Here is a 27,136-nt window from a genome sequence, read left to right as displayed (position 1 = left end):
ATTTTGTCTTAAAATCAACTGTTTATGACAGATAATAGATAATAGAAAAAGATAAAAGGTAAATTTTAGAATGCATAATGATTATAAAAGCTTGAGGGGAAATGAACTTTACTTGCTTTGGTTTCCTAGAAACAATAAAAAAAAAATGAGAAATTATAATACTAAGTCCCAATCTGTAGCTGATACTTTGGGATCAGTCAGGACAATACCCTTATATTGTCTGTGACACCTATAGATTTCATATATAACTCCAGCTCTTACATACGATCAGAGTATAGCTGATATGACATTAGAATACACCACGAATCTCACTAAATACCTCAAGCAACTACCAGAGAAACAGCTATGGTACAAGGGCAAAAGACTCCACAGACAGACTCACTGGAGCAAAGTCAATTACAGTACAGATGGATTCTTCCTAGATTTTCATAAATCTCTTTTTTTTACAAACATGAAAAGGTTAGGCCATGCTCGGGGTGTTAACTCAACAACACCACACACTTACAAGAAGCACTGCCTATCCCTTAGTTCAGTGGCCATGGCTTGGCCTCCTTGCCTCAGAACAATGAGTACACTCAAAAGATTAGTCAAAGCATCTACAAATCTTGTATTAGGATCGAGATCCTAATTAAGATTTTTAAGAAATCTGTTGTTACCATGTGGTAAATAAGTCTGTATCGCTAAAGAAAGCCACTCATCATTTTTCTACTAATTACATAATTATGAATTAATGTCACTGCAGTCATGTGCTGCATGATGACATTTCATTCAATGACAGACTGCATATATGACCGTGGTCCCATTAGATGACAATACTGTATTTCTACTGTACCTTTTATACATTTAGATACACAAATACTATTGCATAACAAATACTTACAGTACTCAGTACAGTAACAGGTTTGTAGCCTAAGAGCAATAGAATATGCTATACAGCTAGGTGTGTAGTAGGCTACACCATCTAGGTTTGTGTGAGTACATGCTATAGTGTGTGCCCAATGACAAAATTACCTAAGGACACATTTCTCAGAACATATGCCTGTCATTAAGCAGCATATGACTGTAACTTTCCCATAATACCATCCACTGGCATAATACTTTGAACATATAGAATACAGTTATAATGATAATGTCTTCTTAATGTCTTTGTTTACGAATTCTAACATCTGTGTTAGTTCTGGGTCAATTTTGATTGATTTCTCTTTATGGGCCATATTTTCCTGCTGCTTTGCATGCCTGGTAGTCATGGGCTGGATGCCAGACATTGTGATTTTACCTTGATGAATGCCATCTATTTTAGTATTCCTGTAAATATTCTTAAGCTTTGTCCTGGACACAGTTACTTGGAAACAGATCATTTGGGGTCTTTTAAGATTCATTAGGTGAGACCAGAGCAGTGTTCACCGAGGGCTAACTGTTCTCCACTACTGAGATAAGATCCTTTTGTATACTCTACCCAATGAGGTTTCCAATTCTGGCAGGTGGGAACTGGCAGTATATTTTTTTTACCAGGTATCATTACTGCTAACCCTTGTGGATAATTCTTTCTCCAGCCTTAGATGGTTTCCTCACATGCATGTGCTGACCAGAACTACTCTGAATACTCTTAAGAGAACCTCTGCAGATATCTGAAAATGTCCCCTCTGTCCAGCTCTCCTTTCTGGTCTCTGTCCTGGTACTCTAGCCACTTCTGTCTCTCTGGAATCTCAGCTCCAGCTCTTAACTCAGGGAACCTGCTGGGATCCAACTTGATTTCTTCTCAATACACTGGGGCAATTGTAGGGCTTACCTCATTTGTTCCCTTTCTCTCAGGGATCACTGTTTCTTACTGCATGACTTCCAGTGTTCTTAAAAACCAATGTCTCCATATTTGTCTGTCTTTTGGTTGCTGTAGGTGGGAGGATAATCTGGTCCCTGTAACGCTATCGTGGTCAGAAGCAGAAGTCCTGGCTTAATAGCCTTAGCCCAGCAATTTTATATTTCTTACTCAATGGAAGAGAATTTCATTACAGCGTTTCAGTAATTCAAATGCATATTCATGTCCTGAACAGAACATATGCACACTTCAATACCAAATTCTGACTTAATATTGTTTGTTGATGAATCTTATATTAAAAAGAAAAAGGGACAAATCAGGCTGGTTATATAATGTCAACAAATATCTATTAAGGAATTTAATTCCTTATCAGGAGGCAAATTGTTTAAATGACTAAACTGTGGCCTTCGTAAGGCATGAAAAATTGTGAAAATAAAGAATGAATGTATGTTCTAGTAGCTACAATACTTTTAGAATAATTCACTCCTTTGAAATGCTAGAGAAACAAAGACATTTCTTAGTCTCAACCATCCTTTAAAAATGAACAACAAACATGAATTAATTGATGCTTTCAGAATACTTTGATCCTACTGCTGTCATAAAAGTAGAGGCCCACAATGGAAGTGAGTATATCATATTATAGACACTATGAACATAACACAGAAACACTTTAAATATATCATAGAAATACATTAGCAAATCAACACACTAAACAGGCTGTTCTAACTAAAGTCCTTACATAAAGATAACTTACACAAAAAGAAAAATAAACCCCAAATAACAAATCCATGGAAAAGTTCAAGGAATTCATCTGAAATACACTAAATTTTCCCCACTACCAAATTCTGTAAAGAAACACTAAGAATGATTGGGTTGTAAGATCCTTGATGATAAGATACAGTGAAACTAGAATGGCCACTCAGTAGCACAAGATAAAACTTCAATGGCAGAAGATGGAGCGGGGGCAAGATGGCCGATTAGAAGCAGCTGCAGTCTGCAGCGCTCATGGAAAAGAATGAAGGCAGTGAGTGAATTCAGCCCGTTCAACTGAAATACCCAGGTTCTTGCATTGGGACTAACTAGGCAACCAGCTCGACCCATGGGGAATGAAGAAAGCAGGGTAGGGTGATGTCTCGCCCAGGAGCAGCAGGGAGCCAAAGGAAACTCCACCCCAGCCAAGGGAAGCAGTGAGTGAGTGTGTGATCCCATCTGGCAAACCATTCTTCTCCCATAGATCTCTGCAACCAGCAGATCAGGAGATCCCCTCATAAGCCCTTGCCAACAGGGCCTTGCGACCAATACAGAGCTGTGTGGAGTCCTGGCAGAGCCGTCACTCCGGCACACACAGAGACCCAGGAGTTCTGCATACTCTGGCCCCAGGATCCTGGCAGGGGGGATGACCCATCAGTACATATCCCTAGGAAGGGGTCTGAATCCAGGGAGCCAAGTAGCATTGTTCTGTGGGCCCCACTTCCATGGCACCTCACAAGTGAAGACACACTAGCATGGAATTCCAGCCAGCCAGCAGTGACAGGCTGAAGTCGGTCTGAGAAGGACCGAGTTGCTGGGGACAGGGGCAGTTGCTATCTCTGCAGTTCAGTCGACTCAGCAGCTCCAGTCTGCTGACTCTGGAGAGTCCAGATGGTCTGGATGAGGAAGAGTCCCCCACAACACAGCACAGCTGCACTAGCAAAAAACAGCCAGATTGCTTCTTTAAGAAGCGGGTCTGTGATGCTGTTCCTCCTGACTGGGTGACTCTTCACAAAAGGGGTCTCCAGATACCTCCTACAGGTGCTGTTCAAGCTGGCAACAGGTCAGTACCCCTCTGGGACAAAACTTCCAGAGGAAGGAACAGGCTGCCATCTTTGCTATTTCATAGCCTTCACTAGTGATACCTCCAGGTATGGGAAAAACTGAGGCAACTAGGCTCTGGAATGGATCCCCAGCAAACCACAGCAGCCCTATGGAAGAGTAGACTGACTGTTAAAAGAAAAACAAACAGAAAACAACAACGACAACAAAAGACCCCACAAAAACCCCAAAGTTCAGCAACCTCAAAGATCGAAGGTAGATAAGCCCACAAAGATGAGAAAGAATCAACACAAAAATGCTGAAAACTCAAAAAGCCAGAGTGTCTTGTCTCCGCTAAATGGCTACAACACCTCTCCAGCAAGGGCACAGAACTGGGCTGAGGAAGAAATGGTTGAATTGACAGAAGTAGATGTCAGAAGGTGGGTAATAACAAACTTCGCTAAGCTAAAGGAGCTTGTTCTAACACAATGCAAAGAAGCTAAGAATCATGATAAAACACTACAGCAGCTGACAGCCAGAATAGCCAGTTTAGACATGAGCATAACCTGATGGAGCTGAAAAACACAACACAAGAACTTCACAATGCAATCAAAAGTATCAACAGCAGAATAGACCAAGTGGAGGAGAGAATCTCAGAGCTTGAATACTATCTTTCTGAAATGAGACGGGCAGAGAGGAATAAAGAAAAAAACGTTAAAGGGAATGAACAAAACAGGCCAACATTCAAATTTGGGAACTGCAGAGGACCCCAGTAAGATACTTCATGAGATTAACCCCAAGACACATAATCATCAGATTCTCTAAGGTTGAAATGAAGGAAAAAATGTTAAGGGCAGTCAGAGAGAAAGGCCAGGTCACCAGGTCCCCTACAAAGGGAAGCCCATCAGACTAACAGTAGACCTCTCAGTAGAAGCCCTACAAGCCTGAAGAGATTGTGGGCCAATACTCAACATCCGTAACCCATTTATGCCTAGTGATCCATTACTGGAACGCTAAGCTTATTGGAATTACTTATATCCTACTGCTCAAGGCCATTGGCAAAGTTTGATTTTTCACAAAAAAATTTTGCAACCTCCGGCATAAATGGGTTTAGATTTTCCAACTCAGAATTTCATATCCAGCCAAAGTAAGCTTTATAAGTGAAGGAGAAATAAGATCCTTTTCAGACAAGCAAATGCTGAGGGAATTCATCACCACCAGGCCTGCCTTGCAAAAGCTCTATAAGGAAGCATTAAATATGGAAAGGAAACATTATTACCAGCCAGTAAAAAAGCACACTGAAGTGCACAGACCAGTGACACTATGAAGCAACAACATAAACAAGTCTGTAAAATAACCAGCTAGCATCATGATGACAGGATCAAATTCACACATAACAATAATAATCTTAAATGTAAATGGACTAAATGCCCCAATTAAAGACATAGAATGGCAAGCCAGATAATGAGCCAAGACTCATTAGTATGCTGTCTTCAACAGACCCATCTCACGTTCAAAGACACAAATAGGTTGAGGTCAAGAGTTTGAAACCAGCCTGGCCAACTTGGTGAAACCCCATCTCTACTAAAAATACAAAAAAACTAGGAGGGCATGGTGGCAGGTGCTTGTAATCCCAGCTACTTGGGAGCTGAGGCAGGACAATCACTTGAACCTGGGTGGTGGAGGCTGCAGTGAGCTGAGATCGCACCACTGCACTCCAGCCTGGACAACAGAGCGAGACTCCATCTTGAAAAACCAAAAACCAAAACCAAACAAACAAAATAAACACATAGGTTCAAAATAAGGGGATAGAGGAAAATTTATCAAGCAAATGGAAGACAGTGGGGGGTCGTAACCCTAGTTTCTGACAAAACAGACTTTAAACCAACAAAGATCAAAAAAGACAATGAGGGGTATTATATAACAGTAAAGGGTTCAATTCAATAAGAAGAGCCAACTATCCAAAATATATATGCACCCAATCCAGGAGCACCCAGATTCATAAAGCAAGTTCCTAGAAACCTACAAAGAGACTTAGACTCCCACACAATAATAGTGGGAGACTTTAACACCCCACTGACAATATTAGATCACTGAGACACAAAATTAACAAAGATATTCGGAACCTGAACTCAGCTCTGGATCAAATGGACCTGAAAGTTATCTACAGAACTGTCCACCCAAAACCAACAGAATATACATTTTACTCATTGCCACATGGTACTTACTCTAAAATTGAACACATAATTGGAAGTAAAACACTCCTCAGCAAATGCAAAAGAACTGAAATTATAACAAAGTCTCTCAGACCCCAGCACAATCAAATTAGAACTCAAGGTTAAGAAATTCCCCTAAAACCACACAACAATATGGATAGTGAACAACCTGCTCCTGAATGACTCCTGGGTCAATAATGAAATTAAGGCAGAAATCAAGAAGTTCTTTGAAACTAATGAGAACAAAGATACAACATACTAGAATCTCCAGGATGCAGCTAAAGCAGTGTTAAGAGGGAAATTTATAGCACTAAAATGCCCACATCAAAACAATTAAAAAGATCACAAGTTAATAGCCTAACATCACAACTAAAAGAACTGGAGAACCAAGAGCAAACAAACCCCAAAGCTTGCAGAAGACAAGAAATAACCAAGATCAGAGCTGAACTGAATGAGATAAGAGACATGAAAAACCCTTCAAAAAAAAAAAAAAAATCAATGAATCCAGGAACTGGTTTTTTGAAAAAATAGACTGCTGTTTAGATTAAAGAAGAAGAGATAATAATCAAATAAATACAATCAGAAATGATAAGGAGGATATTACCAGTGACCCCACAGAAATACCAACAACCATCAGAGAATACTATAAACATTTCTATGCACATAAACTAGAAAATCCAGAAGAAACAGATAAATTTCTGGACATATACACCTTCCCAAGACTGAACCAGGAAGAAACTGAATTCTTGAACAGACTAATAACAAGTTCTGAAATTGAGGCAGTAATAAATAGCCTACCAACCAAAAAAAGCCCAGGACCAGATAGATTCACAGTGAATTCTACCAGAGGTACAAAGAAGAGTTGCTATCATTTCTACTGAAATTATTCCCAAAAACTGAAAGGAGGGACTCCTCCCTAACTCACCAAATGAGGTCAGCATCATTCTGATACCAAAACCTGGCAGAGATACAACATAAAAAGAAAACTCCAAGCCAATATCCTTGATAAACATCAATGTAAAAATCCCGAAGAAAATACCGGCAAACCAAATCCAGCAGCACATTGAAAAGCTTATCCACTACGATCAAGTCGGCTACATCCCTGGGACGCGAGGTTGGTTCAACACATGCAAATCAGTAAATGTGATTCATTACATAAACAGAACTAAAGACAAAAATCACATTATCTCAATAGACGCAGAAAAGGCCTTCGATGAAATTCAACAACCCTTCATGTTAAAAACTCTCAATAAACTAGGTATTGAAGGCATGTGTCTCAAAATAATAAGAGCAATCTATGACAAACTCATAGTCAACATCATACTGAATGGGCAGAAGCTGGAAGCATTCCCCTTGAAAACTGCCAAAAGACAGGAATGCCCTCTCTCACCACCTCTATTCCACATAACATTGGAAGTTGTGGCCAGGGCAATCAGGCAAGAGAAAGAAATATGAACAGAGGAAGTCAAATTATCTTTGTTTGAAGATGACATGATTCTATATCTAGAAAACCCCATTGTCTCAGGCCAAAAGCTTCTTAAGCTGATAAGCAACATCAGCAGTCTCAGGATACAAAATTAATGTGCAAAAATCACTAGCATTCCTATACCCCACCAACAGGCAGGCAAAGAGCCAAAACACAAACTCCCATTCACAATTGCTACAAAAAGAATAAAATACCTAGGAATACCACTGACAAGGGAAGTGAAGGACCTCTTCAAGGAGAACTACAAACCACTGCTCAAAGAAATCAGAGAAGACACTAACGGAAAAACATTCCATGCTCATGGATAGGAAGAATCAATATCATGAAAATGGCCATACTGCCCAAAGTAATTTATAGATTCAATGCTATGCCCATTAAACTACCATTGATGGTCTTCAAAGAATTAGAAAAAACTATTTTAAAATTCATATGGGACCAAAAAGAGCCTGAATAGCCAAGACAATCCTAAGCAACAAGAACAATGCTGAATCATCACCCTACCTAACTTCCAACTCTACTACAAGGTTGCAGTAACCAAAACAGCATGGTACTGGTACTAGAACAGACACATAGACCAATAGAACAGAATAGAGAACTCAGAAATAAGACAGCACACCTATAACCATTTGATCTTCGACAAACCTGACAAAAATAAGCAATAGAGAAAGGATTCCCTATTCAATAAATGGTGCTGGGATAACTGGCTAGCCATATGTAAAAAATGGAAACTGGACCCCTGCCTTAAACCATATACAAAAATTAACTCATAATGGATTAAAGACTTAAATGTAAAGCCCAAAACTATAAAAATGCTAACAGAAAATCTGGGCAATATCATTTAGGACATAGGCACAGGCAAAGATTTCATGACAAAAACACCAAAAGCAATTGCAACAAAAGCAAAAATTATCAAATGGGATCTAATTAAACTAAACAGCTTCTGCAGAGCAAAAGAAACTATCATCAGAGTGAACACACAACCTACAGAATGGGAGAAAATTTTTGCTGTCTAATCCTTCTAATAAAGGTCTAATATCCAGAGTCTACAAGGAACTTAAATTTACAAGAAAAAAAAAAACCCCATTAAAAAGTGGGCAAAGGACACGAACAGCCACTTCGCAAAAGAAGACATACATGTGGCCAACAAATATATGAAAAAATAGCTCAACATCACTGATCATTAAAGAAATGAAAATCCAAACCACAATGACATACCATCTCATGCCAGTCAGAATGACTATTATGAAAAAGTCAAAAAAACAACAGATGCTGGCAAGGTGGTGGAGAAAAAGGAAAGCATTTACACTGTTGGTGGGAATGTAAATAGTTCAACCACTATGGAAGAGTGGATGGCAATTCCTTAAAGACCTAGAGGCAGAAAAACCATTTGACCCAGCAATCCCATTACTGGAAATATACCTAAAGGAATATAAATCATTCTATTATCAAGATTCATGCACGTGTATGTTCACTGAAAGACTATTCACAATAGCAAATATGTGAAATTAACCCTAAATGCCCATCAATAGCAGACTCAATAAAGAAACTGTGGTACATATACACCGTGGAATACTATGCAGCTGTGAAAAGGAATAAGATCATGTCCTTTGCAGGGACATGGATGAAGTTGGAAGCCATTATCCTCAGCAAACTAACACAGAAACAGAAAACCAAACATCATGTGTTCTCACTTATAAGTGGGAGCTGAATGATAAGAACACATAGACACATGAGTGGCAACAACACACACTGGAACTTGTAGGGGGCAGAGTGGGGGAAGAAAGAGCATTAGGAAGAATAGCTAATGGATGCTGGGCTTAATACCTAGGTGATGGGATGATCTGTGCAGCAAACCACCATGGCACATGTTTACCTATGTAACAAACCTGCACACCCCTGCACAGGTACCCCTGAACTTAAAATAAGTTGAAGAGAGGGAAAAAAAAACCTTCAAATAGACACTTGCTAAAATCCTCTATAAAACAATCTATCACAGTATGAAAAAGTTTGCCAAAATATTCATCGCTGATAGAAACTTTTTTAGCATGGCAAAGGATGTGGCCAGATAATGTCTCATCTGTAATGAAATTAATTTGGAAAAGTTATAAAGGTGGGTATGAACTAGAACCATATCCTAAAAGACTCTTTGAGTACATCCAAATGGATTTTATATAACTACTTCATTCTATGTGTGTTTTATATAGTAATAATGGTATATTTATCTTCTGGATAAGTGGAAGCACTCCCTTGTCAAAAAGCTAGCACTTAAAATGGCTAAAAAAGGATTTGAGTTTGTGTTTCCCACCAAGGACATTACATCTATCTAATAATACAGGGACACATTAAGCTGGAATGGTTTTTCATGATTTGAATTATATAAGCTTTGCTTTTTAAATGAATCCTTGTTGCTCATATCACTTCAATCCTCTGGAAAAATAGAAAAGGTCTTAATAGAATCAGAAAGTTATACCCATTAGAGATCCCAAAGTTCTCTGAAGGGCTTTTAGAAGCGGATGATCTGCAGAAATTGACTGCTAACCCAAAAGACTCAGAACAAGCAGATAACCACACAAAATAGGCGGCTTCTGCCTAAGACCATTTGAACAAGATTCTTCTGTCACATTCTCTTTAACATACCTTTGTCTGTTATTCTGTTGATCATATTCCTCTCTTTACTAGTTTAAGCTTATATGTAGTTGTGATTTAGCTATCATATACCTCTTATAATAAATATAAGCTTTACTAGAAATGATCATCAATCTAACTATGTCTTTCTCCCAATCTAGTATAGCCAATCTAAAAAATAACATAAAGGCATGTTACATTAACTTTATCAATAATGGCACCCTTTGAGAACAATACATAAGTGAAGAAAAATGTCCTTGTTCTGGAAAAGGAGGATATAAATATTCTTGGCATATAACTGTGACTGTCATGACAACATAAGTGGTAATACATTTACAATCCATTAAGGTTGATCATCCCCCTTGTCTAGTAACTGGGATCTTTTTCCTTTGTGGAATTCACCACCAAGGTTTTCAGTGCCAACCCTGGACCAAGGTTCATTATTCTGGGGGGCTCCTGGTTAGGCTGTTTTAAAGTTATAATTCCCCAATACCCTCAACTGACTATATATCTTAAAGAGTCCAAAGGGATAAATCCCTTTTTGGAGAGACTCCTGTATTAGTCCATTCTCACACTGCTATACAGACCTGAGACAGGGTAATTTATAATGAGGCTTAATTGACTCACAGTTCCACAGGATGTACAGTAGGCATGGCTGGGGAGGCCTCAGGCAACTTATAATCATGGTGGAAGGGCAAAGGGGAAGCAAGCACATCTTCACGTGGCAGCAGGAGAGAGCAAGTGAACAAAGAGGTAATACACACTTTTAAACAACCAGATCTTGTGAGAAGTCACTCACTATGACAAGAACAGCAAGGGGGAAAACTGCCCCCATAATCCAATCACCTTCCACCAGGTCCCTCCTCCTCCAACACAGGGAATTACAATTCAACATGAGATTTGGGTGGGGACACAGAGCCAAACCACATCAACTCCTATGGATAGTGACCTATCCCATAGGAGTTTGACAACTTGAGGAGACCACAAAAATGTGTTCTCTCACTTTAGCTGACCCAGTAAATAACACAGTCCAACCCTTGGAGACACAGCAAACAACTTAAATTTTTCATAACCAAGCGTCATCTTAGTCTGTTTCTGCTGCTGTAACAAAACAATTGAGACTGAGTAATTTATAAAGAACAGACATTTATTTCTTACAGTTTGGGAGGCTGGGAAGTCCAAGATCAAAGTGCTTGCAGATTTGATGTCAAGTGAGGACCCTGTTCCCTGTTTCTAAGATGGCACCTTTGTTTCCTCCAGAGGAGCTGAATGCTGTGTCCTCACATGGTGGAAGGCAGAAAGGCAAAATGGCCCAAGTTAGTTCCCTCCAGCCCTTTAATGAGGCACTACTCCATTCATGAGGGCAGAGCCCCAAAGGCCCCCCACTTAATACCACTTCCCCAGAGGCCCTAAAGGCCCCCCACTTAATACCACCAGAGTAAGAATTAAGTTTCAACATGAATTTTGGAGGGGACACATTCAAACCATAGAACCAAAGTAGTTATAGGTAATAAAATAGTCATGAATTATTTTCTTTTTCCAACCAGAGAGGTGTATGCACCAGTGCTAACACTTCATATTGTACCTGGGTTAACAAAATAGTTGTTTGATGTCTGTTGTTCAGTCTCAAACGCTTCTACAGAGCCACTGTCCTAACATATGATACAGGACCAAAAGGGGGCACAAATAATAAAATGTTTACATCCTCCCAAAAACAGATTAAGATTGATCGTTTGGAAGCCATGAGAACAAGCAGCTAGTTTTTAACTACCAGTTTTTACCAGTTTTTAACTTGTCCATTAGATAAATGACAACATTTTTCTTTCATTCTTTTTTTTTTTTTTTTTTTTTTTTTTTTGAGACAGAGTTTCACTCTGTTGCCCAGGCTGGAGTACAGTGGTGTGATCTTGGCTCACTACAATCTCCACCTCCTGGGTTCAAGCGATTCTTGTGCTTCAGCCACCCAAACAGCTGGGACTACAGGTTTGCACCACCACACCTGGCTAATTTTTGTATTTTTGATAGAGACAGGGTTTCACCATGTTGGCCAGGCTGGTCTCAAACTCCTGGCCTCAAGTGATCTGCCTGCCTTGGCCACCCGAAGTGTTGGGATTACAGGCATGAGCCACTGGACCTGGTCAACTTGCCTTTTTGTACATGCTTTTCCAAGCCTGAAAACCAGCAAGACTCCTTTATTCCTTAAGTCAAACAAACAGAAATGGACCCACTCCAATTAACATGCTTCTGAATGTGAATCAATAAACAATAGTCTCACTTCAGTAACTACACTTCTACAGATGTCAATATGAATTCCATATTCCCAAAGAACCTACATGAGATTAACAGTCTGCTCTGCTCAAGGAAGACTACGCCTGAACAACAATTATTCCTTACTATATAGTAAGTGATAAATGTAGCTTTGTTTTTTTCTATCAGATATTGAGTAGTAGGCTCATCAACCTTTGACAGTCTTATATTTGATATTATTTTCAATTTCCTGATTGCTTACTTGATTTAGGTCCTGATAATGTCAGCAGCAGCTATGATTACTTGAATATTAATTAAGTCAGGTATTATGCCATCCATTTACATATGCTAAATCTGGATTACCTAATCCACCACTCAACATCTGAAATAAAAAGATAAAGATGAGCTTATTCCTTAACTATAGTAAGGAAGAGCTATGTTGGTCAGGCATAGTCTCCCTGAGAAGAACAGACTGCTGCATTCTGTAACTTTTTTAACGACCAAGGAAGCTGTAAATATAATATCTGAAATGCCTTATTTGAGAATAGAGATATTAGTCATTTAAAAGATATGCTGGTAATTACCCAACACAGAAGTGTGTCAGTCTGCAAGACAGTAGAGGAGTCTTTACCATTTTTCACACAATTCTATTTTCAGGGATTATCTACTGCATGTTAGAGGAGGACGTTTCATTGAAGCAAAATATCATATCGTTTAGTGGCAATATCATTTAGAACCTTGCTAAAAGCTTTTTCTTATACTTATTAGAAAAACAGACAAGAATCATGGAACACCATCTCCTATCAGAAAACAAATTAACAAATTTATTGGGTGGAAAATGCAAAAAGGGACAAAACAACGGGGTAGCTTTGTACTGATATAATAGTTCATAAAATGATAAACTCAGGTCCAAAATCTTCAGCCCACATCAAAGACTTCATGTTCTTATGACTCTAGAAACAGGCCAGCCCTGGCTGCTGGGCTCGTGGAATCATGGAGTGTAGCTACACATAAAGAAGCTCCCTTGTCAAGGACATCACTTCCTCTGTACCTCAGAATGATACTTCTTGGGCATAGGCCTAAGATTCTGTTTTTTCTCCCATCGATGCAGAACAGATTGGTTGGACATGACATCATGTTTTACATCTTGGTCCTGTTGGAAAGAAAACACACCTAACACTGACTGTTCAAAGCTAACTGCAACAATCTGCACCTGTTTTGCCTCTACACATGTCATGTATTCATGAAGACAGGTGATTCTAATCTAAAAAGTTTGTGACAGGTGGAACTTTGTAAGAAAAAGAAATTAACTGGTTTGCTAGCATTAGTGTAAAGAAACTAAAGATTAACAGAGATAGTATCAAGATGATGAGAGAACTTTAGTAATTAGAAATCTGAGAAGCAACAAGTAGAAAATTGCTTAAGACATCTATGTCTTAATCTTACCTTTTCCTGCCACCTGTCTTCCCCAGAAGGCCTCTGCAACCGGTTTTTTGTCAGCTCAAGTTGTAGACCATCAAACCTGTGTTTAAACCAGCGATGGGCTTCTTCTAGGTTAGCTGTTATCTGAACATATAAATATCACCATTAAAAGACACAAAGAAAGAGTTACAAGTTTTTTGTGTATTAGTTGCAGAGATTTTTTACTTAGAAATTAAAAGACCCAAATTCTGACTGCATGTTCTTTGCAACCTATTTGCACAATATACTTAACAACCTATATATGAGAGTAATTTCTGAGTGAGGGGTTAAACAATGCATGCAGACTTGCTGCTTTCCATGCATTTGTTAATGTTTCCTGGATGTGAAGTAATGTAAGAGAGGACCCAGGAGAAAATTAAGAATGAAGGTACAAGATGGCTTTGAAAATGAAAAAATATATGAACTCTTAAGAATGTAGTTAGTTCATGGGCCAGGTGTAGTGGTTCACATCTGGAATCACAGCACTTTGGGAGGCCAAGGCTGGTGGATCACCTGAGTGCAGGAGTTCAAGACCAGCCTGGCAACATAGTGGAACCTCATCTCCACCAAAAATTAGCTGTGCATGGTACACCACCATGCCCAGCTACTTGGCTACTTGGGAGGCTCAAGTGGGAGGATCATTTGAGCCTAGGAGGTGGAGGTTGCAGTGAGCCAAGCTTATGCCATGTACTCCAGTCTGGTGACAGAGTGAGATCTTGTTTCAAAGAAAAAAAAAAAAAAGTATGATTTGAAATATCCCCCAATAGGCTAATTTAAGTTTAGAATAGAAAAGGCAAATTCACAAATTAGTTAAATAGGGTCTACTTTACTTTTTTAGTTATTGATTGATTGAACAAAGAGCATCCACTTTCAGTAGGGTCATGTCAAATAATAATGCACTAAAATCCACACATATGCTGGTTTTTCCTCGTATTTAGTAGGGAGATTTGGACTTCAGGTTTAATATTTTAGCATTGTGTTATCTCTCATCTATCATCAGGACATAGACTCAATCTAAAAATCACTTCTTTACAATAGAGACTACACTTAGGAAGTTACTGGTTTTTCCCTGTTGCATTCCTGACAACTCTGTTAATGAAGGATTTCACATTGACTTGGGTTGCTTCAGGGTTGTTGTGTTGAAGGAAACGTCTAAGTCTTTACATCCATGGGTCTGGCTCACCTGTTCTGATTCCACACTGGCTTCTTTCAGCTTATTCTCTGTTGCCTCTTTACATTTCTTCAGGTGTCTGATAGTTTCTTCCAATTCCTGAAAATGTGACACAAAGATTTTTATAAACTTCCAACATACCATAAGGAACCAAATGCTTCACTGTTACAATAAATGGGCAACCAAATATGAAAATAGGATGGAGTGCCTTCTAACTTCAGGTGCTACCGACATATAAGATAAAAACTGCTATTTTCAGTTTAACCTATAGTCTCCATATCTACATATGTGGATATGATTACACATTTTGATTTTTTATTTATGGATTCTGTTGAGGAAAGTGATTAATATCTCTTTTCAGAACTGGAGAGATACTTCTCATGACCAACCCTATTGAAAGACAAGAGCTCAGTGATCTCTTGAAGTCCCTTTTCAGTGATATGACGTTATGCTTTTTATTCATTTAGGAATACCTAAGAGTCCTGTAACAGCAACAGGTGTATCTGTGCTAGGAGAAGAAATGAGGTGTATAAAGTTCCTGAAAGGCTATGGAATTCAGTTCAGAAGTCTTACTTAGTAACTGATACTTTGCATATGTAAGCCCTAGATGTTCTTCAAAATTTGACGTTACGTTTATTAAACTGAAAATGGAGAACATTTGCCATATTCAAACTACAGAACTACAGTCTTCTTCCTAGATACTATTATTTAAGGACTTAGCTAATATAAACAATTTGTAAATATGTGTTGTCTTCTGTAGACTCTAGAAAGTCTAGGTGCAATACTGCTGGGTTTTGGCACATGTCATTTGCTGACCATCTTTAAGATGAATCTTAGGAAACCTTTTACCTGGCACCGATTCTCTAGCTTCTGCCTTATTTTCCGCTCTGCTTCTAGGCACAGCTCTTGCTGTTTATTCCGCACTGAGGCATCATATTGGCTCTTGGCCAACATCTGCATCTCTTTCTGCAGGTTAGTCACTTCACACACAAATCTCTGGATACTCAAAGACTGGAAGGATACAAAGACGGAGACATTTGGTGAATCCCCTCCAAGTTTGAGATTTTGCATGAAAGGTAAACACAGAGTGTATGGAAATCATCTATCTACCTGTTCATAGTTTTTTTTCTGATATTGATCCTTAATTAGCTCCATTTGCTTCAATTCTTTTTCTATTTGCTAAAAGTAAATGGAAAATAACATAAAATGATGATCAGTGGAAAAACTGGCTTGCTCTTTTTGCCTATGACAGAAAGATTCCAATATGAGACCCAAAGTTACCAGTTCCTGCTAAGCTTTCTTTCCCATCTGGCCCACTGATCCCGAAAGAGCAAAGTCCAGTACAATCAACACGGAAGGGACAGATGGGGAACCAGAATGTGACACTGGCAGCAAAGGAGAAATCAAACATTTACACAGCAGCGTCTCCACTGAAAAAGTCTCCCCAAAGGCAACTGGCTATAATTCCCAGAGAATACGTGGGGCTGGTAGGGTTCTAAAACCTGTCTTCCCCAGACACCACTGACTGCCTACATCCTCATAGGGTATCCAGGAAGTGAGAAGAGGTTTCTCATACAACCTTCATCCTTTCTATATTCTGAGCATTATTCGCCTTAGCTGACAAGTGGAGCTTAATTTGGGTCTTTTGATTCTTTATTTTCTCCTTGTTACTTTCTAGTATTTTTTCTAGCTCTGCAAGTTTCTGTCGCAGCTCTCGGTTGGTCCGGGACACTTCCACTGATCTGAAGTTAGCTTCATCAAGGGCTTTCTTCAGCTTAAAACACAAGGGAAAAAATGGAAACATTTTTACTTTCCATCAAGAGAAGCTTATGTAGTTTTGTCCTTATATTTTGTTATCTTTGGATTTTCTTTTAAAAAGGAGAGTTAGTAAGGCAATAATAATGTCTGATTAAGCAGATTTATGGAGCAACAGACCAAGTGGTTTTCATAATTTTTATCACTGAAGAACAAACTCTTTCTTGGAATAAAGAATGTAAATGTATATTCATCATTTGCATTTTAAGAGCATGGTTTTGGAGTCAGGCTTCTGTCCAAATATCACCTTCAGCACTTACTAGTTGAGTGATCTGGGGCAAATAACTACCTTAAGCCTCAGGTTCATCATCTGAACAGTGTGTGTATACCCTACTTCATAGAATACAAATAACAAATTAAATTAAGTAAGATCATATAGAGAAAGAAGTAGAGTTTGGCACACACAATAATTACTCTGTGATTATCATGCTATAAGCTCTTCTCTGTCACTTGCAACCTCATTTCTGAAGAAATGAAAATGAATTACATGGCAGTTTATATAAATATCTGGCAAGTTATTGACTGTCATGGCATATATTTTTATAATTTTGCTTTTTGTTCTCAAGGATTTTAATAAACTTATCTCATGAAAAAAACTGCATAGTAGTTACTTAAATAATTTTACAGAGTTCCCATCCTTCTAATATGCCCTTAAACTATTGCCACTCGAAAACTTTAGGAAGAGGAGGCAGTTGAGAAGGGAGAAGACAGGAAGGTGGTATTCTCTATGTCTGGTAGCATTTAACACAGCAAAGAGTGAAGTCAAGGATATCTGTATCTTTTCTTTCTATACTAGTTCCTTCTTTTAGATCCTAACTTTACACTACAGTCTTTTATTACTGCCCAACTAACTTCCTGTTAGATATTCCAGTTACCTCAATCACAGCCTTTCTAAAACTGGATAAGCACTAACAACTATCATTTACTTTGTAGTGATTATTACGTTCAGGTACTGTGATAATTACTTTAAAAATGCTTTCCAATTTAATTCTCAAGATAAACTTGAAAAATAGTTGTGATCATTTCCATTTCATGACTGAGGAAACTGAAACTCAGAAATTAAGTCACTTACTTACACAGTAAATTAACACGTAGCTAATAAGAGGCAGAGCTGGGACTCAGGCAGTGCTCTGTGAGCCCATTGCTGCTGCCAACTCCTCACTGCTGTCACTCCCTCACTGTCACTGATCCTTCTTCAAAGGATTTCATTTTGTAAGTATTCTTTTTTTTTTTTTTTGAGACGGAGTTGCGCTCTGTAGTCCAGGCTGGAGTGCAGTGGCACGATTATCGGCTCACTGCAAGCTCCGCCTCCCAGGTTCACGCCATTCTCCTGCCTCAGCCTCCCCAGTAGCTGGGACTACAGGCGCCACCACCACGCCCAGCTAATTTTTTTGTATTTTTAGTAGAGATGGGGTTTCACTGTGTTAGCCAGGATGGTCTCAATCTCCTGACCTCGTGATCCCCCCACCTCGGCCTCCCAAAGTGCTGGGATTACAGGCGTGAGCCACTGAACCTGGCTGTAAGTATTCTTAACAATGATCTCTGACTAAAGGTACATTTCTACATTTAGCACACCTTTATGTTCCCTAATTCTTCTATAAAAAGAATTTGCTTTTTAAAACATTTGTATTTATATAGTGCTTCGCAATTTACAAAATTGTTTTATAAACCATTGAGTTTGATTTTGTGAATCGTCTGTCAATTGCAACTACTAAATGTAACAAATTTGGTAAAACATAGACCAGCCATGCCAACCACGGAATTATTTTAATCCCTCCCTCTCCAGGATACAACATTTAATGTCTGTTTGATAATTTTTTTCTTTTTTTTTTTTTTTTTTTGGAGACGGAGTCTCCCTCTGTCACCCAGGCTGGAGTGCAGTGGTGCCATCTAGGCTCACTGTAACCTCCACCTCCCAGGTTCAAGCGATTTTTGTGCCTCAGCCTCCTGAATAGCTGGGATTACAGGCAAAAAATCCCAGCTAATTTTTGTATTTTTAGCAGAGATGGAGTTTCACCATGTTAGCCAGGCTGGTCTCAAACTTCTGACCTCAGGTGATCCACCTGCCTCAGCCTCCCAAAGTGCTGGGATTATAGGCATGAGCCGCCTTGCCCGGACTGTTTGATGATTTTTCTATTAAAATGGGCTTTCTGACTTAATTGTTTTCTATTTTCAACTGAACTACTTTGCTTGGCCCTAATCATCTAATACTCAAATTAACTGTTATAGTTTTCTTGAGTCTCCATGCCTCCAGTTTCTCTTCATTATCCTCTACTGTCCTCTGTTGTTACATTAACCTTCCTAAACTTATGCTTCTATCATACCACCCCCTGCTCAGAAACCCATAGTGCTCCATTTCTACCTGAGTTCACATCCGACATTTCTATAACTAAGGCCATCCATCAGGTGGTCCCATTTAAGCTAACACTCTTTCTCTAACATTTCTCAAAGTCTCTGCTCTAATTAACAGAGGCTACTTTTCATCTGCTTGCATGTCCTGTTCATTTTTGTAAGCTTGGCCAGTTTTGTAAGGTGTCCAGTCCTGCCATCTCTGCTAGTCTCAATCCTGTACTCTCATTAAGCTTCCCTTCTTCTATCAACCAAATGGCCTAAAATAAACTTTCTCTTACTTTGAATTCCTTCAAAATTGTACACAGCCTCTGCTACCCAAGAAAGTTCTCTGATGTTTTCCCTATTTGTCTCATGTCCAGAGTGGAGATCCCAAACAAGGGTCATTTGGCACACACTAGGCCATGGACCATATCTTCTACTGTTTTCTCTGTGTCTCTCAGGACATGGTAGATGCAGAATAGATGCCAGTTAAGTGAACTGAGGAGACAGATGATTTCTCTTCTGTCTATCACATGGCAGTCTCCTTATTCCTCTATCCCTCTCGCTTATCACTCTCTGATGGAAAATCTCCCACCAAGGCACACCTTTGCTAGGCAGAGAATTATGTCAGAAACTTTTTTCTTGTGTGCTGCTTTACAGAGAGGTCTTAATTACATCTGGCCTGCTGATCAAAGGGGGACGAGAGGAGTCAAAGGCCAACTGCAGCCATTCTCTGAAATCTCAGAGCTGCTTTTTCTCCTAAGAGGCATTCACCAAGAGAGAAACTTTCCTCATGACTCTATACCTCAGCCACTTCCCGTTGTGCCACTTTCTTTGCAGTTTCTCTCTCAGTTTGAAACTGCTTTCTTAGGGCTTCTATGCGTTCAGCATGCAATTCTGCTTCCACTTTGGACTCTTCAGTCATCTGGTCTCTGTTTTGAAGAAGAGAGGTGATAAGTCACCTTTAGAAATCATTTTAGGAGGTAAGAAAGTTTTGGAGGGGAGTGTGCAACTCTCCAAAAGGTATGTGATTTATAAACAAGCAGCCTATCAGTAGCCTGGTGAAGCTAATTTGGAGCTCATTAACAGAAGAAAGAAGAAGTGAACTTACCTGTAGCATGAAAAAACATTAATTCTATGTAAAAATCATCAAAGAGGCCGGGCAAGGCGGCTCATGCCTGTAATCCCAGCACTTTGGGAGGATGAGGCAGGTGGATCACCTGAGGTCAGAAGTTTGAGACCAGCCTGGCCAACATGGTGAAACTCCACCTCCACTAAAAATACAAAAATTAGCTGGGCATGGTGGCGGGTGCCTGTAATCCCAGCTATTCAGGAGGCTGAGGCACAATTAACTCATTTTACCAACTAAATGAGTAAAAAACTCACATCAAAGAAAAATACTGGAGGAAGCAGAAATACTTTAAGAGATATTTGCTTTTGTCTTTTCTCTTGCCTTTGTCTTTTCAAACAAAACCATTATTTTAGCAAAGGGATTAAGACTATGGGTTTTGGAGTCAGCCTGCTACTGTCTGGATTGTAATCTCAGCTCTAGTAAGATGATGTCTTTTTGCTAGCAGCTATTTACTACTCAAGTTTTAACTTGTAATAATATTGTTTCCTTATCTTTAAACTGAGAGCCTTAAATTAGATCAGCATTCCTAACTTGAACTCCTTGGTCAAGACCCATGATTAATCTTCTGAGGATGCTAGAATTCCCGGAAATAATATGCAAAACGTGTGTCTGTGTGTGAGGGATTGTAGTTGAGTCCATAGCTTCTGATTTTTAAAAGGATAAGTGACTCCAAAAAGGACTAAATGGATTTAAGCAATTACTAGGCTTCTTCCAGCTTTAACATTCTCTGATCCAGCTGATAATGACTTACTATATGATTACTCTTGAGTTATTGGTTCTTTCTCAAAGCCTGCCCTGCCATGAAATCATCTTCATTTCCCCCCTCTCTCCTCCTGACCATCTCTTGCTCTTATTTGTATAATATATCCATGTTCTCCATGTGTCTCTAAAAGCACATCTACTAATGGATTCAGTTTCTCCACTTAGCAGCATTCAGTGACTTGGTCTATACATGAGACTTACAGGTGGTAACTTCAACTGTCCCTCCAGTACCCCAGGCAGGAATGTATCAATACACTTTGGTCATCACATCTAAAAATTTGCTGACACCTGTCCTCAAGGCACAGCATAAAGGGATGGAGATCCTGAAGTTACTGGATATAATTGTGGTTATTTCTTACATTTCTACACTCCTCCCCATACCCACCTCAATCTGAAAAATGAGCAAAAAATTCATGGAGATATAGAAAGGGAACAAAACCATCATTTTTACAGTGATGTATTTTGATTTTCTTATAACTTTCTAAATTGCCTTTAAATTTATTGTGCTTATATCGAAATGATTAAGACTGTAAGTTTTGGAGTCAGCCTGCTGCTGCCTGGATCCTAATCCCAGCTCTAGTAAGATGATGTCTGACCTTGAGTATGGTACACCACCTTCCCCTGCTTGTTTCCTTATCTTCAAAATGTGAATAATAACAGTAACCACCATCATAGGGTAATAGTTTGTACTAAAGGAAATAATGCATGTGAAGTCCTTAGCATATTACCCAACATATCATGAGCATGTAACAGATGTTAACTATTGTCATCATCTAGCTCTAAAAATTCAAATTCTAAATTTTAGTTTTAATTAAATTTTTTATTAACTTTAAATTTTAAAATTTCTCTCAAGTCTCTACCTCTGCCCTGAGCCCCCACATAGCACTTCAACTTCAACTCTTACTTTCTTCTTCTTCTTTTTACTGTGGTAAGAACATCTAATATGAGGTCTACCCTCTTCACAAATTTTAAGCATACAATATAGTGTTGTTCATTATAGCCCTATGTTATACAGCAGATCTCTAGAATGTATTCATCTTGCTCTTTTTTTCCTAAGGAAAATCGCAGACCATCTACCAATCAGCCTCCTCAACAGTCTTCTGAAGACTCACCCAGCTTCTGCTTCCCTCTAGTCCCAAAGGAAGAAATATCCAACCTCATCTTTAAAGATAACCCTTCAGCTTCGACTCCTTCTTTCTCCAGTTCAATCGAGTTCTTTCCCATAATCTTTAATCATGGTCCAGTTCCTCCCATTCCAAAAACAGGACAGCAACAGAATGACTTTTCTTCATGTTATACTCTTGAGCTGCTATCTGACGTTCTTTATCTTCACCATTGTCCTCCTTGCCTGCCTTTCCTCATCAATCACTTACTCCTTGTGATCTTCTGTATCTACAGAAACTGGCCATCTGGAGGATGATTGGTAGATACCTGTTGCAAAACCCAGCGGCTTCCTCTCTGGTCTCTTTGACTGTGCAGCATCTGACTCACTTGTGTTTGACTTTGGTGATACTACATTCTACTGATTCTTTCCTTACCTCCACTAAATGCTCCTTCTCTGGATCCTTCTGTGGCCTCTGTTCGCCTTCTACCGGAAATGCAGCACATCTCCAAGTTCTGACCTTAGTTCTCTCTATATACTTGTCCCATGGCAGTCTAACCCACACCAAAGCTTTAGCGTTTATCTTTTTATGTTTTTGAGGTGGAGTCTCGCTCTGTCACCCAGGCTAGAGTGCAGTGGCATGATCTCGGCTCACTGCAACCTCTGCCTCCCAGGTTCGAGCGATTCTCCTGCCTTAGCCTCCCAAGTAGCTGGGACTACAGGCACGCACCACCACACCCAGGTTTGTATTTTTAGTAGAGAGGGAGTTTCACCATGTTGGCCAGGATGGTCTCGATCTCCTGACCTCGTGATCCACCCACCTCAGCCTCCCAAAGTACTAGGATTACAGGTGTGAGCCACCGCGCCTGGCGTTTAGCTTTTATCTTTATGGAGATGAATTCCAAATAGTAGCCTCTTCTTAGAACTAAGCCTACGGTTCTAAGTCTAAATTAAATAACTGTACCTAAAACCCAACAAGTTCTCCAAAACCTGCTCTGTCTTCCTGACCCTGTGCACTGATAAATACAGTTCTGCATATGATTTCAGGAGGTTCAAAGATCTCAAGTAAAGCAGCATGATTCATCTTTGATGAAAATACAAACTATTATCATAAGCAGTGGCATAAAGGTAAATCCTGAAGCAAATGCTGCAAGGAGACCTCTAACTCTCACCTCATACTTTTCCTGTAAATGACCTAACCATATTTTTTTCTCCTTTGGTTTTGTTTGTCTGTTTGAAGCAGTAGTGGCAGGGACTACATTTTATAGTCACTAAATAATTTTCAGGCTTTGAAACAATTATTAGCCGACTAAATCATAATTACCTAAACTGACACTGGAGAGTTTTAAATGCTGCTGCCAACAACTACATAAACACAATATGGAACAGTCTTAAGGCAGTAACATTTCAGCTGAATGTAAAATTTGCAGAGATCATATATCTGGAAAATACCATCTCTGCTGTAGCTTATACCGCTTTCCTGTATCAACATGCTCACTACTTGAAAAGAATAAGTATCTAGGCTGAGAACAGTGGCTCATGCCTGTAATTCCAGCACTTTGGGAGGTTGAGGCAGGTGAACTGTTTGAGCCCAGGAGTTTGAGACCACCCTGGGCAACATGGAGAAACCCTATCTCTTAAAAAAAAAAAAAAAAATTAGCCAGGTGTGGTGATACATGCCTGTAGTTCCAGCTACTCAGGAGGCTCAGGTAGGAGAACTGCATGAGCCCAGGAAGTAGAGGCTGCAGTGAGCCATGATCATACCACTGAACTCCAGCCTGGGCAACAGGGCAAGACTCAGTCTCAAATAAATAAATAAATAAATAAATATTTATAAAGGAATAAAGATCTACGTGCACACTGCATTTCCTTTAAGTATAAATTTTTCATGGGATGCTATTAATATCTAAATATTTACCTAGGTATAATTTAAGGCAAAACTTTAGTCATTTGACCTGAACTGGATAGGCCTGATCTAAGTAATCTCGGGTCAAAACTGAAAACATTTCATGGCTTAACATCTATTTAGATGGAGTCATTCCACCCAGGCTGATGTTTTTTCTTGTCTAAATCATGCCTTTAAAGGACATATAAGCTGTTAATAGGAAAGCCTTCATAGAAACATGCAAATATCCCTTCTAATCAATATTCTTTAAGTTTTCATTTAACCTTTGAGTAAAGCAGCAGCTAGATAGTGGATGAAGGAAGAGCTGAGAAGGAGAGTCAAATGATCATGCTCTAGCCAGCTATTATCTGCTGGTGCTCAGCTATGCCTGGTTCTTAACATGGCTCTGCTGGAAGTACTAGGGCAAAGTAGGAGAAAAGAGTTTAACTGATTTATGTGAATGAGCCATTTATGTGAATGTGACTTACTCCTCCAGAGGTGCTTCCCTAATTTTACTGTGACTACACTGCTCTTACTTGAAGGTTTCCAAATTCTGTCGCTCAAGTTCTTTGCTTTCCAGTTGCTCTTGAATGTGATCTAGCTTTGTTTGCAGATGATTATTTGTCTGGAGAGCTTGTTCCAGACTCACAGCAAGTTTCCTGTTGTCTTCTCTAGCTACATCTAGAGCTTTTTGTAGAGATTCAGTCTGAAAGAGAGAAGCATGTTTTCAATTCCACTGTAACAGATAGATGCAAGAAGTCCATAACACTGCGTAAACACTCCTCACGTTTTATCATCAAGTGCCACCGAAACAATAATTAGTTGGAACCAGAAGCAAAGATTCCAGGTGCCTGGAATATATATATATATATGTATATACATATATGAATGAGAACTTATTAGAGACACTGCTCAGGAAACACTTAGAAGGCAATGGGAAGGGCATGCTCCACTGGTCACCAGAGAGCTTTGGAAAACAGACCCAGCTTAATTTATCCTAATTTTTTAAATTTTAAACTAAATTCCCCTTCCTGATCCTATGACCTTCTGGTCTCACGCCCTTGAAGAAAAAACCTGTCCACCGTTACTTATAGATTCTTACAGGAAAAAAACCCTTATTTATGAACTATCCATGTGTATTTTACATATGTGCGTATAGATACGTATGCATGTATGTACATATACCTGTGAGCACATGTGTGTGTAGGTGACTCCTTATTAATAGTGGGATCACTCAAGCTGTTTCTGACAGACTATATTTTCTAAGCCCATTAACTTCTGAAATTTTTTGTGCATTAATAAATGAATAAAAATGTAGACCATATAAGACAAAGAGATTAGTCATTATTGTGGTACTGGTTTGCCAATAAGTGACTCATTGTAAGACAGGTCAATTCCCCATTTGTAGATATGTCACTGTCCAAAACTCAGACTTGATTGAAAAAAACATTTACCTGATTGTTTCACTTCATTTTCCCCAAAACAGTAATATCCCAGTAAAACTAAACATATCAATGTTATCATTTTTTAAAGCCTGGCCCCAACCTCACTGTTGTGCTGGTCCTCCATGACAAGCATCCTGGCCTGCCACTGGTCCACTTCAGCTTCTAGCTTCTGCACCCTCTGTTGATTGAGATCCCTAAAAATAAAAAGCACAAAAAGAGTGACTACAGAAAAGAATCATCTAGGAATGATATCATTTGGGAGTTACAGAACACTTTTCTTCTAAGAAGTTCAAATAGCATCATATGTATATATCACTAGGAAATGTCACTAGTAAAAAATATATTGCCTTTACAAAGATTGGCTTGTTGAGATTTTTGCATCTACATATCACAGCCACTTATAAAGTTATTGTGAATAGTACTTTTAATACCATTCCCTTGACTTTTTAAAAATGCAAAGGCAACTTTTAAAAGATAAACAACATGTAATGCAAAAAAAGAAAAAAGAAAACTCACTTGTTCTCTCATAACATAGAGGCAATATGCCCTATGAAACTCAGACTGTTTATTCTGAGGAATACATTTTTATTAATAAAAGGAAATTTTATTTAATTTTTGAAACATTCTATGAAGGAATTTACTTATAAAACATGGCAAGAAGTGGTTCTCAGGATGATTTACCTACAATAATTATTAATCTTGAAACAGGATAGTAATAAATGGATAATTAATTCAAACTAAAGTATGTACTTAGTTTCCATTATCTTGACAATTACTATTCTGTAGAAGCAAGAACAGAATTAGGTTTACATGGTGGAAAAAGCAAGGGTAAAACAACAGTATAGCTAATGAATTTCTAGGATATATAGTCTAGAAATTCCTTCACATCACTACACAATAGGGGCATTTTGAATTTTTGGAAATAATATTTATTTCTAATTTTAAATTTTCTCTAACTTAGTAATTCTTTAAACATATCATTTTACAATTTTTTTTTTTTTGTAAAGGAAGCTACGTAAAGTGACTTCATTTATTGACTTGACACTGCTCCTTAGTACAATGCAGCAATACCAATGACAGGAAAAAACCACAGGTACCTTTCTTTCTTGAGGCCTGCAATCTCTGAATCCCTCCGCCCAAGCTCTATTTGTACTTTCTCCAGAGCACCTTGCATTTTACTGTGAGAAGCCAGCACATTCTCCAACATGATTGTGACTTTGCAGTTGTCTTCTTTAGCTTCTGCCAGTTGTCGCTGAAAGTTTCCCACCTAACAGAAAATGAAACAACACAAAGACATTTGATCCTTTCTGGTTACTCTTCTGCTTGTGGATCTCATTACTGCCAGAAAATGTATGGAAAGCAGACAAGCAGACACAGTAGGATGCTAGGGGGAATAATTAAAGTATATTTTATTTTTAGGTGGTTTCTTAAGTTATTGTTGAGAAAAAGAAAAGCTGATACCCAGATCCTATGGTGAACTCTGCAGCTTCCCAACTATGGTCATGTTACAGCATACACATTAACCAGCACAGAGGTGGTGCCAGGCTGGCCTCTCAGCTGACTTCTGATGGGGTCAGGTGAGAATAATACATCTGAAATGCATTAGAATTATCTGAGAAAAAAAGACTAAGAAAAAGCGGAAGCTGCTGAAGAATGAGGTAACTCACAGCCCTCCTCAGAGAGACAAAACCTAGCACTTGCTGACAAAGAGAAGTTTGGGATGTGACCTCTATTCCCACTACGCGCACACACACTGTTAAGGAGGAAGCATCACAGAAATCTTATCTCACATTAATAAAACATAACTATAAAGGTTATTATTACCAAGATCAGATGTGTTTCAATAGAAAA

At 38.9% G+C, this 27,136-nt stretch overlaps 1 protein-coding gene across 8 annotated transcripts in view; it reads right to left on the bottom strand.

Moving 5' to 3' along the window:
* Positions 1-12,112: 12,112 nt before the first annotated feature.
* The window catches only part of CCDC150 (coiled-coil domain containing 150), a 95,286-nt gene continuing 80,262 nt past the window's right edge, over positions 12,113-27,136 (bottom strand). For 5 of the 8 annotated variants that reach the window (XM_007965721.3, XM_038001819.2, XM_038001822.2 and 2 more), the window contains 10 exons: positions 26,383-26,552; positions 25,386-25,479; positions 24,377-24,546; positions 19,765-19,891; positions 16,393-16,587; positions 15,924-15,992; positions 15,663-15,824; positions 14,826-14,912; positions 13,628-13,747; positions 12,113-13,334 (listed from right to left, as the gene is read on the bottom strand). In XM_007965721.3, the coding sequence (XP_007963912.1) occupies positions 13,218-13,334; positions 13,628-13,747; positions 14,826-14,912; positions 15,663-15,824; positions 15,924-15,992; positions 16,393-16,587; positions 19,765-19,891; positions 24,377-24,546; positions 25,386-25,479; positions 26,383-26,552 (1,311 nt within the window). In that variant the 3' untranslated portion in view covers positions 12,113-13,217. The remainder of the gene's footprint in view (positions 13,335-13,627; positions 13,748-14,825; positions 14,913-15,662; positions 15,825-15,923; positions 15,993-16,392; positions 16,588-19,764; positions 19,892-24,376; positions 24,547-25,385; positions 25,480-26,382; positions 26,553-27,136) is intronic. The other 3 variants (XM_038001820.2, XM_038001824.2, XM_038001821.2) reach the window with 2 other exon arrangements.

This window comes from Chlorocebus sabaeus, chromosome 10 (genome assembly GCF_047675955.1).
Source record: "Chlorocebus sabaeus isolate Y175 chromosome 10, mChlSab1.0.hap1, whole genome shotgun sequence".
In the NCBI taxonomy this organism is placed as follows: Eukaryota; Metazoa; Chordata; class Mammalia; order Primates; family Cercopithecidae; genus Chlorocebus; species Chlorocebus sabaeus.
Note: the sequence above shows the minus strand (reverse complement) of the source record. Positions and strands in the feature narration are given on the sequence as shown.